This window comes from Puntigrus tetrazona, chromosome 23 (assembly GCF_018831695.1).
Source record: "Puntigrus tetrazona isolate hp1 chromosome 23, ASM1883169v1, whole genome shotgun sequence".
NCBI lineage: Eukaryota > Metazoa > Chordata > Actinopteri > Cypriniformes > Cyprinidae > Puntigrus > Puntigrus tetrazona.
This window is the reverse complement of record NC_056721.1, coordinates 834,754-847,055: the sequence shown is the minus strand read 5'-3', so window position 1 is coordinate 847,055 and position 12,302 is coordinate 834,754. Positions and strand designations below refer to the sequence as shown.

The 12,302-nt window shown below is 36.0% G+C and overlaps 1 protein-coding gene across 2 annotated transcripts; it reads right to left on the bottom strand.

Annotated features, from left to right (window-relative positions):
- Positions 1 to 2,112: 2,112 nt before the first annotated feature.
- slc6a1a (solute carrier family 6 member 1a) lies at positions 2,113 to 12,234 on the bottom strand. Of its 2 annotated transcripts, none has more exons than XM_043224268.1 (15): positions 11,828 to 12,234; positions 11,206 to 11,530; positions 10,980 to 11,111; positions 10,565 to 10,665; positions 10,342 to 10,451; positions 10,090 to 10,222; positions 9,736 to 9,870; positions 9,552 to 9,655; positions 9,100 to 9,224; positions 8,867 to 8,979; positions 8,398 to 8,529; positions 8,193 to 8,295; positions 6,874 to 6,974; positions 4,358 to 4,525; positions 2,113 to 4,263 (listed from the first exon to the last, which is right to left on the bottom strand). In XM_043224268.1, exons 1-15 carry the CDS (start codon positions 11,930 to 11,932, stop codon positions 3,919 to 3,921), a joined length of 2,232 nt encoding a protein of 743 aa, XP_043080203.1. In that variant the 5' UTR covers positions 11,933 to 12,234; the 3' UTR covers positions 2,113 to 3,918. The 2 variants fall into 2 exon arrangements, with proteins under 2 accessions (XP_043080203.1, XP_043080205.1); XM_043224270.1 differs by having other exon boundaries at positions 11,206 to 11,513; positions 11,828 to 12,232.
- Positions 12,235 to 12,302: the final 68 nt, after the last annotated feature.

Genomic DNA, 12,302 nt, shown 5'->3' with positions numbered 1-12,302 from the left:
TCCTAACAGAGCATTCAGTACAGCTTCTTGTCCAGGCCCTCATCATTTGTAATCTGGACAATTGCGATGCTCTTCGGCCATGACTTCAATCATGTGCAGTCAAACCTTGCAAATGATTCAAAATGCAGTAGCACGTATTGTTTTTAATGAGCCCAAAAGGCCCATGTCTCACCTCCTCTCACGTCTCATACATCAGGTTCAAGTCATTGATGCTTGCCTAAAAAACAGCCATGGGCTCCGCAGCCTCCTACCTCCTCTCTCTACTACGCATCTACATCCCCTCTAGCATTCTGCTGTTGTTAAATGAGCAGCTGCTCATGGTCACATCGTAGAAAGGCATAAAGTCACTCGGAATGATTTTTTTTTTTCTCGTTGTACCATGTTGGTGGAATTACCTACCTGTCCATCTGGACAGCTGAACCCCTTTTAAGAAACAACTGAGAACTCTTTCATGAGCATTTAATTGCCTCTATAATAAATAGATAAATAAATCTTCTACTTTTTTATGCTCTTATTTTCCTTTAATACCTTCCTGTTCTAGCTTTTATTGTTTTGAACTTCTCTTTATTACTATCTCACGGCTGCCAAATGAATAAATGTAAATGTACGTGTACCGATACACAACAATTTTATTCTACAAAATTATGGAGCTCTAATGACATTTGCTTGATAATGCATTAATGCATTGAAATGTATTAGATTATATGCTCTTCCAAAGGTGGAAGTAATTGATAGTTACTGATAGGTAGTAAATGATAATGAGTAAAATATTTCTCCTGAAAGTTGTAAGATTTTTACAACTTTCAAGTTGTAAGAAGTTTTACCAAGAAATTTAAAAAAGTTGTACATGTTGCGTACACAAGCTCTGCCTTGTGCCTTGTCACACACACACACACACACACACACACACACACTTACAAAGACAGAGTAAAAACAGTGAAGCGAGAAGCAAGACAATCAGACTAAAGCAGCAGGCAGACTCATAATAAAAAGTGATCCAAACAAATGAGTCAAACTAAGTCAAAAAGCCTAGGAGATGCTACAACTGATTCTAGTAAATGGAAGCACAATCTGGCAAGTAATATATGCAGACGGTAAGTATAAATCTAACAAGAGAAAAAGAATAAGGGCAGAGCTGATAATGATCAGCTTTGTAAACCCAGGAAACCATGCAAAAGGATCTGGAACGTCTGATGAAGTGCAGGGTTGTAATAATGTTGAACTATTTTCCATAGTGAACAGTAGTTTGTAAAATGTGCCAAGAGTTTAGTGTAAAGACGTGTATAAAGTGTGTATAAATATTGTATAAAGATTTATGTATAATTTATCTCTATAACCAAAGCATTGTATATATATATATACAATCCTTTACAATGCTTTCTTCCCATCTGTAATCAATTTTTAGTATCTTTTTTTCACCCATTTAGGAAACAAAGTTAATGAACATGATAACAATGATAACAATGATTTTATCATGATCTATGATTTAAAATAAAACATAGATTTCTAGACATAGAACATACATATTAATAAATGACATTGCCTCTCTTGACGAAACAACTATATTTAAATGATTTTAAAATGTAAGAATAGATCGTATTGTCATACCACCACAACATCTGGGTACCTCTAGTCTTTTGATTAGATATACTGTATAATCAACAGAATCAACAGTAACACATACACTCTAAAAACATATTTCTATAACAAAATCAACATCACCAATGCTAAAACTGACAATTCACTGATTAAAAAAGGTACATTTATTTGATAACTCTTCACTGATCAATGCATTAAATATTAATTGTATTCTGTGTATTTTTTGACAGTTGCTCATTGGAATACAAGTACCTGCAAGACTAAATAATACGACAGACAGAGCTATAGTTTAAGGCTTTAAGGCATGCCCATTCATTAGGATCTCTGTATTTTTAACACACTTATTATTTCAGCCCAGTTAATTGCTGCTTATTGGTTATTGTATTGTATTCTTTGATGTCTTTATTTGTATCATTTTAAGAGACGCTGTTTGAAACAATTAGGCTGTCATTGTAAAATACAGGTTCCTAATAAATGGCTTTTAGTGAAGACTAAAAATCAGCACACAGATTATAGACTACGAATATTTTCTGTTTATTCATACATTTTACATAACAATCGTGCTTTTTTTGTATGACACCATTTAAATACATGTCCTATGTTATAATTTTAGGCAGAGTAACAGTTAAAAATATACAAAACAATATTATTTATTACGAGACATAAATTCTATTTGTTTTATAATCCTTATTATAATCATCTCCACTCATAGTTTCCATTAGATATGTGCTTCAGAGATCAAAATATTATTGCAGAAAACAGCAATTATTTTTCAAATATGTCAACATTTAGACAAAAACGTAATCATGGAGTACAGACATTCACGGTTACATGTTTTACACAATACAATTTTACAATAAAGTTCCAGATAAAACTGCGGTAAAATAACTTTGTACAAAATTCAAAGGACACAGCCATTTCACATTTTATGTAGGTACGTATCTTCTCTTAGTAAACATGTTTTACGTGACCAAATGCTTTTCACTTGTAGCTGCCTTTGACGCAAACTGTCACCACATCATTGCCCTAGCGTTGGAGAAGTCTCTGTACTTAAGTATTGTGCTTTTGGGGGAAAAAAGGGCCAAAATACCCTCATGTATTTCAGCTTGTGCTACTTGCTTTAAATATGGTACAACTATTATACCGTAGAAATATTTTGCATACTTTTTAAAAAAAGTATGGCACAATCAAGTAGTGTAAACCATTGAAACGGAGTGGCCAGTTTGTGTGCGTTCCTGTTTTATTTAAGCACTGCACCTATTCAACATTTTGGCACATGAAGTAACTAATGGTCATGCAAATTACGACTACATTAATCACAGGCTTTAGGAGCTGATATGCACTCGGGGTCAGAGACATATCTGAGATTTTTTTTTCTTTCTTTTTTTTTTTTCATATTCCTGAGGGGACATGTAAACAGGACACGGAATTGACAGTACTCATCAATATTCTGTATAATAATCAGCAAAAATGTTCACCCTGTGTTTTGCGGTGTTTTTTTTTTTTTCTTTTTGTACCCTGTGCTTTACAAACTACACATTGGCAGGCATAGATTTGTTTTTGCTTACGTCTATGATTTTGGTCCTTGGTCTCAACATTAAAGTACAAAGCATTCTAAAAATAATTCTAAAAATGTTTTCATCACATACAAGTATTTTCTCTTTACCTCAGAAAAGAAAAACAAATTAGTAACAGTCTTTCTCAACAAAAATATTCAACAACACATGACGGGTCACCCAAGGGCTCTAATTCTTTGTGCTTCAGACACAGGGCTTGCTTGACACACCTTGGTTTTCCCAAATGACCCAAAATGTAACATGATCTCGCCCAGTTTCACATCGATACTCCCACTTTGTCCCCAGTGCAACATAGAAACAGTACATACCTCACATAAATAGCTTATGCATTGCCAAACAATGCACTGTCCTTAAATCTAACTCACAGTATAACCTTAGTAGAGACAAATTCACATAATACATAGTACAAGTCATGTAACACTGACACGCTTTGCTTCGCATCTGAAAAACGTACAGAAATTTGTTTGTGGAGGTTTTTCAAATGCAAGTGTTTTTTTGTGTGTGTGTGTTTTATATATATATATATATATATATATATATATATATATATATATATATATATATATATATATATATATATATATATTTTTTTTTTTTTTTTTTTTTACTTTTTAACTTTTTCACGTTTAGCTTGATTATGTATGACCCCTGGAGGTAGATGATTCTATTACTGTATAAACATGGAAGTCTTCTGTGTTGTTAATCTTTGATTGCTCTCTGCTGGGGTTCACTTCTACTGGTTTTAAACGTTGGCATCACTGCCAGGGTTAGTCGAAGAGGAACTATCAGCCTGTACCTGCGACTGCGTCTGCGACTGCGTCTGTGGCGGCTGTTGCGGTGATTGCGGCTGTTGCGGTGATTGCGGTTGTTGCGGTGATTGCGGTTGTTGCGGTGCTTGTGGTGCTTGTGGTGCTTGCGGTTGTTGCGGTGATTGAGGTGATTGCGGTGATTGTGGTGCTTGCTCCGGTTGCTGGGCTGGTTGGGGTGTTTGCTCCATCTGCTGCGGTTGTGTCTGCAGCTGCTGCTGCTCCGGCCCATTCTCCTGAGCACGATTCACAGCTGTAGGCTGCAGCATTATCCTGATCCGCTGAAATGAGTCCAAAACCAGCATCAGTCAGCACAGATACACCATCTACAATACTCATTACTGTATTTCATTTCAGCTAAATGAAAACAGTTACCTCCTTATATGTTCCCTTCAGGGTGAGGAACATGTAGCCCATATAACCAGGTATGAGAACCATAGAGGACAGAGCCATGAGCCAGCCCACTCCTTGCCCCCATTTAGGAAATACATAGTTGTTCAATGTGAGAGGAACCATTTGCACCGCGCTGAAGAGGAACACGCCCTGTAGAGAAGCTCTGTTTACAAACACTGCATTTTACACCAGAATCAAAAATTTCATACTTCACTTTTTCAATACATTATTATTACTGTCAAGGAACAGCATATGCAGAAAGAAAGAGCATAGTGACCATGGAGCACAAAAGCAGTTACTAGTAGAACGAGTATATATATGTGGCAATAGTGTGTTGTGTGGGTCAAAATCATAGATTTTTCTTTTATGCCAAAAATCATTAGGATATTAAGTAAGGATATTAATATATGATAATCATGTTTCATGAATATGTTTTGTAATATGCATTGCCAAGAGCTTCATTTGGACAAATTTAAAGGTGATTTTCTCAATATTTAGATTTTTTGCAACCTTCCAGATTCCAGATTTTCCAAACATTGTCATATCCTAACAAACCATAGATCAATGTCAAGCTCATTTATTCAGCTTTCATGTTAATAAATTATAACATATAATTTCAAAACATTGGTCCTTTTGGCTGGTTATCCAGGGTCACACATGGGGCAAATAAAAGTGAAAAAATACTGGGATGAAAATAATGAAATAATGACTTTAATATTCAACAGATGATACTAACACTGTCAAATGAGGAGACAATCTGAATTAAGCTTGATAATGGCACGAACTTTACAACACTGTCAATGGTGTTAAACTGAACTGAATTAACTTTTTATCTGACTTGAACTGACAACTATGACCATTTGTAGAACTACTTATAGCTAAATTGAAGTTATTTCATAATTGATTAACTTTGATAAATTGACAGTAATTTTGCAGCTCATTAATGTTACATTACTCTGAAGAAAATATGTCTTTTATATATATATATATATATATATATATATATATATATATATATATATATATATATATATATATATATATATATATGTAGGCTGCAGCATTATCCTGATCGCTGAAATGAGTCATATATATATATATATATATATATATATATATATATATATATATATGCAATATATAAATAAATATCTCTTGACAATTTCACATCAAATATAGAAATCTAAAATAAATCTGTCCAACTCGCCGTTTCTAAACAATATAACATATACAAAAGACATTACTGTTCCTCTAAAAATCATTTTTAAATTACTTTATCTTATTATCATGGTTTTAATGTTTGTCACAAAAGTGGCAAGAGCTTTTTCAAAACATCTAAATCTGATTGGTGAGCTTCACGCAATCAGGAAGGCAGGGTGCATATTGTTACAAAAAAGTTTCAGTGGGCAATCATCAGTGAAAACATTCAGTGTGGACCAGGCTTATTATATTACTGTCAATATTTTTACCCAAGATCAGTGATTAAACATATTCATCTCTACAACTATCAGTAGCACTTTATAATAAGTGTCCCTAACATTGCTACATACAAATGTGTAACAAGACATTGGTAACAAAACTTTTTGGTAAAGAAAGTACAAATGTGTAACAGGACTAACTATGTATTTACTATGCAATTTCTCTTAAGTTAACTAAATAAGCACATGTTGTTTTTAAAATGCCGTGATTAATCCCACCTTACATTCAAGTTTTTAAATATACTTGAATGCTGCAATAACTTTAATCTTTAAATTAATGTAGAAACAACGTAAAGATTCTCTATATAGTATTTGTTTCTATATTTGTTTAATAGCATCCTGTTTCGAATGAAGGTGAGCATCACTGAACTCAACAGATGTCTCTATGAAATAATTTTTTTTCTAATAATATTTCCTATAGTCATTCGACATTACAGTTTAATTGAATCTATTTATTGGACTTTAAAAATAGCCACTTCTAATTGAATTGAACCCATTATAATAAATGTCATATTCTGTGCCCTTCAGCAAATATAAAATATACAGAAACTGAAAAGAATGATCAAACACTAAATTCTAAATTAAACATGGGTTAATATTTAAGCTATTATTATTATATATGCAATTATATAGACTACAGCACACAATGCCATATATGTGAGCACAGTATAACAGCTGACAAGACAGGAGAATTATTTTTATTGACATAAGGCCTGACAACATCTTATCTGACCACAGCTCACTGATGCTCTACTGAAGCTCCTCTTTCACCTGTACTGTTTCTGCACTCGTTTGACTAGTTGACTCTTTGACCTGGGGCTAAGGTGAAGCTGGAGCACACCTCTGAAAAGTCTCCTGTTTGCAAAGTTGTTCTGCATCTAAATATATGCAATTCTTTTCAAGAAAAAAACTGAGCAAAGCAGCAGTTCTGAGTGGGTTGGCCAACCGTAGCTCAGCTCTATATGTTATATATATATATATTGTGATGTCACATCAAAAATAACAAAGTTGGTTACTTACAGCGACAATTAGAGGGGTGAAGAAAACCCAGCACAGTTTCCACCATAGACAAGGCTTGTATCCAATCATTTCTTGGATGTTATCATAAAACTTGTTCACACCTGAAATTAAACACAATTTAAAAGGATTCAACAATAGGATTGACAGATTAGACTGGAATACATTCATGTCTCAATCAATATATGCATTCATTCACCTGAAACAGTTCTAAAGATTCAATATTGCTCTCCAAATCAATCGATATGAATCAAATAATTGACTGTGTAAGAATACATGTATAAAAGCTTGAAATTAATGGTTATTTAAAATACTAACTGAAATATCAGCAACGGAATCATATTAAAGAGCAAAAAGACAGCCAGAACTTTCACTCCCCTTCAATTCTTAACTATTGTTGTATTACAGGACGATTGATGAGGAAAAAATCTGAATGCATTTGAAAAAGACTGTACAGACATGAAAAGAGATGCATTTATTCGTCCTAAAAGAAGCACCAAAATGGACATAGTTTGTACTGAGAAGGTGATTGTTGTAATTATTAAGTGTGGTTACTATAAATCATCAAAGCTCAGGCAAATTTGACCACAGAAAATGGAGGTGCTTCAAAACAGTAGCCCTGATCTATAACGAAGATGTGGAAAAGTGTGATAGGACATTTGATGAGGACAGAGAGAGTTAAATGAAATTGAAAATTGAATTCATTGCATATCAGACACACAGGCTGAGCAGCCAGTACAATTTGATTCACATGTTAAATTAAAATTGAGTCGAGTTGAGAAAACAGAAGCACTAATGATAACAATAGACATAAAGAGAGGGACATGCTGGATACGGGGTCAACAACGTTAGTTCCTCAAGGTCCAGAGTCTAAAAGAAAGCAGGCAGCAACTTACACTATATTCACAACCAAGAAAAATGTCCAGAAGCAGGCAGAAACCGTCAACGGCAATTTATCAATCCCAAATGATAGCAAAGAAATAGTAGTTCTGCTAATCTGCTTTGCCATAACAAAGTCTGACATACTATCTACTACTCTTATACTATCTACATCATAAACTCATAATCAAAAACTATCTAAACCAGCCTTCTGTAGGAACGCAACTTTTAATTTATGTTTGAGTTTGGTTGGTTGCATTATATTAGACATTTATATTGGACCCTATTTGAAATTCATCGCATGCAATTAGCAAAAATATCTAAAATGAAAAGTAGACCATTTTAATTGATAATTGATTGTCATTCAACGTTATATAAATACATATAGCAAAGGATGAGCACAATTTAAATTACAGCTTTTAAGATACATAAAAAGGACTCACCATAGCACCAGGAGATTGATATACACTCAAAGAACACCAGGAAGAGCAGACACATTCCACTGGCTGAGTAATAGTCGAAGAGTTTAAACACATAGAGGCCACCCTGAGACAAAGCAACAAAATCAATACAGGGCCCCTGCAGCCTGCAATCGTATTAATATACAACCTCTGTTCATCTCATCATCTGCTTTCTTCATGGATTTACCTGTGTGATATTGGACAGCCCAATGGCGTAGGATACAACGCAAACACATGCAATGAAAATCTCTCTTCTTTTCCTGAGCAGCCGTGGGAATTCATCCACCAGAGCAGTGATGAAGCCCTCCACTGTGCAGAACTAAAAAACAACATCAACAATGGTTTTTTGGTGCCACAGGGCTGGGATCGATTGTACCCCAGTTTGTTTTTACAGAAAATGCTTAAAAGATGCTTAATCTCCAGTTTAAGGAATAATGAACATAATTTTAAAATCATTAATGCATGCAGCCATCAAGGCAGAAATCAACATCAAAAGATTTTATTTGGCACAAGGCCAGTGGAGTGTTTTAATGTTCCTTATGCTTCCTTGTGTGGTCACCAGGGACTCCGCCACTGATGCTTGCAGATCTGAAGCACCTACCAGATCCCGTTCACTTCTGTTTCTAGGTCAGAGATTGAATATGTGATATTCTCACCTGACTGTCGATTCCTAGCATCAGCAGCATGGAGAAGAAGAGAATAGCCCACAGCGGTGAGACGGGCAACTGCGTCACAGCTTCTGGATAAGCTAAAAATGCCAATCCAGGACCTGTGTAAGCCATGAAAAAAAACAACAGTTATAGTACCACTTTAAGAGAAATATCCATACTACAACCCGAATAAATATGTAAAATGCGATATTCTAATCATGTAAAAATAAACGGATTACCTGAAGCAGCTACATCAGCTATTGGTCTCTTTGTCACATGTGCCATGAAGCCCACAATAGAGAAAATCACAAATCCAGCAAACATACTAGTGAAGGAATTTATACAGCACACAATGATAGAATCCCTGCGGGAAAAAGAGGGGGAAAAGGATTCTGTCTTCAAATGCACTATAAACATCTTTGTCTGATCTGAAAGCTGCATATCGTTTTAGCATTTCAGAAGAAGATGGATTATGTAAGTGATACAGCCAAACTTTACATTTTATTTGATTGTAATTCTCACCATTCATATGCTAAAATGGGAAGTCTGATAACCACAGTCAGTCACAGTTAGAGAGCTATCTCATTTAAGCAATCATAACTCACAGCACTAAAACAAATGTTCAGGGCCGGAAACACTGAAAGAGGGTTGAGTTATTTAACTGATGAAATGTTGATTGCATCATTCATACCTGTACACATTGTTATTGAAGGGGTTGTAGCTGCCCAGAGCAATAAGAGAGCCTAGACCCAAACCATAGGAAAAGAAAATCTGTGTTGCAGCATCCAGCCAAACCTGAGACAGATAATGAAACTGTTTAGCAATTAGATTGGGTTAGCTTGATCCTGTCTGAATAATTAAACATGTAAAATCACCTCAGACTCCTTCAGCTTCTCAAAATCAGGAGTAATATAGAACAAGATTCCCTCTTTTGCCCCAGGTAGGGTCACTCCACGGATAAACAAAATGAACAACATGAAGTATGGGTAGGTGGCCGAGAAGTAAACAACCTGCAAAACATTGATTCCTCTATCAGACATTTTCCCATATGCATTTGTTCGGCATGTCTGTTAAAAATTGCTATAAATTGCTTTAATGGGACAAGAAACCCAAATAGCATTTTGCCTACTCCCACAATGTTTGCAGCAAGCATGTGCACTTTACATTAAATGCTGTGAAATCATTACAAAGTCATTTCAAATCCAGACAGACCAACAAAGACATCTCACCTTTCCAGTCCAGCTAACGCCTTTCCAGATACAGAAGTACACAAGGACCCAGGCAATGGCCAGTGTTATTGCAAGTGGCACACGAATTTCACCAGGTTTTTCTAAGCCATCAGTCATTTGATGCACGTTGCGTCTGTATAAGCACATCATGCAACACAATTGCAGTTCACAACAAGACACTTACTGGACACATGTATTTTCATGTACAAAGGTCAAAGAAGGTCATGCACATCAATTTGCACAAAATCTTACTCCCAAAACTCCATGACAGCGCTGGTGAGATTGGTGGTATCTACTATACTGTAATTTGTGTAACATCTCTCTGTGTTCCATGGATTGTTACAAGATTTCCATGGAAGCTCCTACAAAGAGCAAAAGAATGCTTTACTTTTCTTATTTAGAAAATACCCCAGAATGACCTAAATATTCTGCAAATTAGTTTGGCATGCAAGCGCATGTGACAAGGAATGCTTACAGTGGTAAAGGAGTTGTATAAGTAGTATATGGCCCAGGCAATGATGACAATGTAGTAAATGTTCAGCCAGAAAGATAGAACAGCAGCCGCAAGACCAACACCTGTAGTTATGACAGCGTGTTAGCTATAATTTACATTAATTCCTTAAAAGCAGCATGTGAAGCGCCTGCTCAAAACGTCCTTTATTCAGCATTACTTTATTGCATAATTGGTCTTCAGCTTTGAAGATCAGATCATTAGCACCTTCGGAACAACATTCATAAATCATAAAAAAAACTTACAACACATAAACCATGCATTTAAAACTGATCATTAAAGGTCTCACACAACACCAACATTGGAATCCAGCTGGTATTTTTTAGCAGTAAGTATGGGAGCACATAAGAAAGAAAGATGCTGAACAGAAATCATATACCTTTGAACATTGGAGCTAGTTTCCAAACCCCGAGGCCGCCAATGGATGTGTACTGTCCAAGAGCGCATTCAAGAAAAAACAGAGGGACTCCCGCAAAAATAAGCGTCAAAAAATAAGGAATCAAGAAAGCCCCTGGAATCACAGAAATAGATGAAAGCACCCAGTGGAGCTGTGCACAGCAACACAAAGCACAAATACATCCAGACACAACATCTCAGACTCTTACCTCCGCCGTTTTTCCCGCACAGATAAGGAAATCTCCACACGTTGCCCAGTCCGATGGCGTAGCCCACACATGACAGGAGAAAATCAAATTTCCCACCCCAAGTTTCTCTGTCTGGAATGTCTTTCTTCTTTTTCTCCGGTTTGGCGTCCTCTGCTTTAGGTTTGTCGTTAGTTGTGATCTCGTTGAGTTCCGTTACAACTTGTCCATCGGTGTTTTTGGTGTTGTTTGTCGCCATGTCTCTGATTTCAGACAGCAGCAGAGAGCCACCACGCAAACACCCGATAAAACCTGATACAGCTTCAGTTAACCTGAACACACGAAACCACTGCTTTACCCCCGTAATGACAAATACAAAAAAAAAAAAAAAAAAAAAAAAACACTGAAAGCGATGCAGTCTCTAATTGAGACAGAATTGCCATACTAGTCAATTTGCAGATTAATTATTATTTTTCTTCCATCGAACGATCAGCTTCTTAATTAATATTTCGACAGTGTTGTTATGCATTCACTATTGTTATACCCAATGTATTGAAACACACAGACGCACGTAAGCGCTCGCACAAACACAATTAAGACATTTAACGAAATTAAAATTATTTCCCAATTTCTCATATTTACTTACAGTGAATTTGGCTTCTTTCCCAAAAGCAATATGCCTGTATGTCATGCAGCGAGGTATCCGTAGATTCCTCTCCAAGTTGTAAACTTCCAGAATGACTTGGCGCATAAAGGAGCCTTCTGTCCATGTAAAGCGGTCCTGCGGGAGCTGTCCACGGGAGAGTGGTGCTGGATCCACCGAGCAACGACTGTCTGAGATCAGCAGCTACTCAACATTTCCAGAGCGTCAATGTCATGTGAAAGTCAACACCCCCCAACGGACACTCGCACGCACACACACACTTTCAGGTCAGGCACGCAAATCTTTACCTTCCATGTGTGTTAACATCACACTCATGTATAATTAGTGCGATATGTCGGTGGAATATTGGAATGTTTCATTTTTTACAATTCTTGGGATGCAGCAGAATATTAACAACATGGGCAATTTCTCTCTCTCTCTCTCTCTCTCTCTCTCTCTCTCTCTCTCACTAAATCCT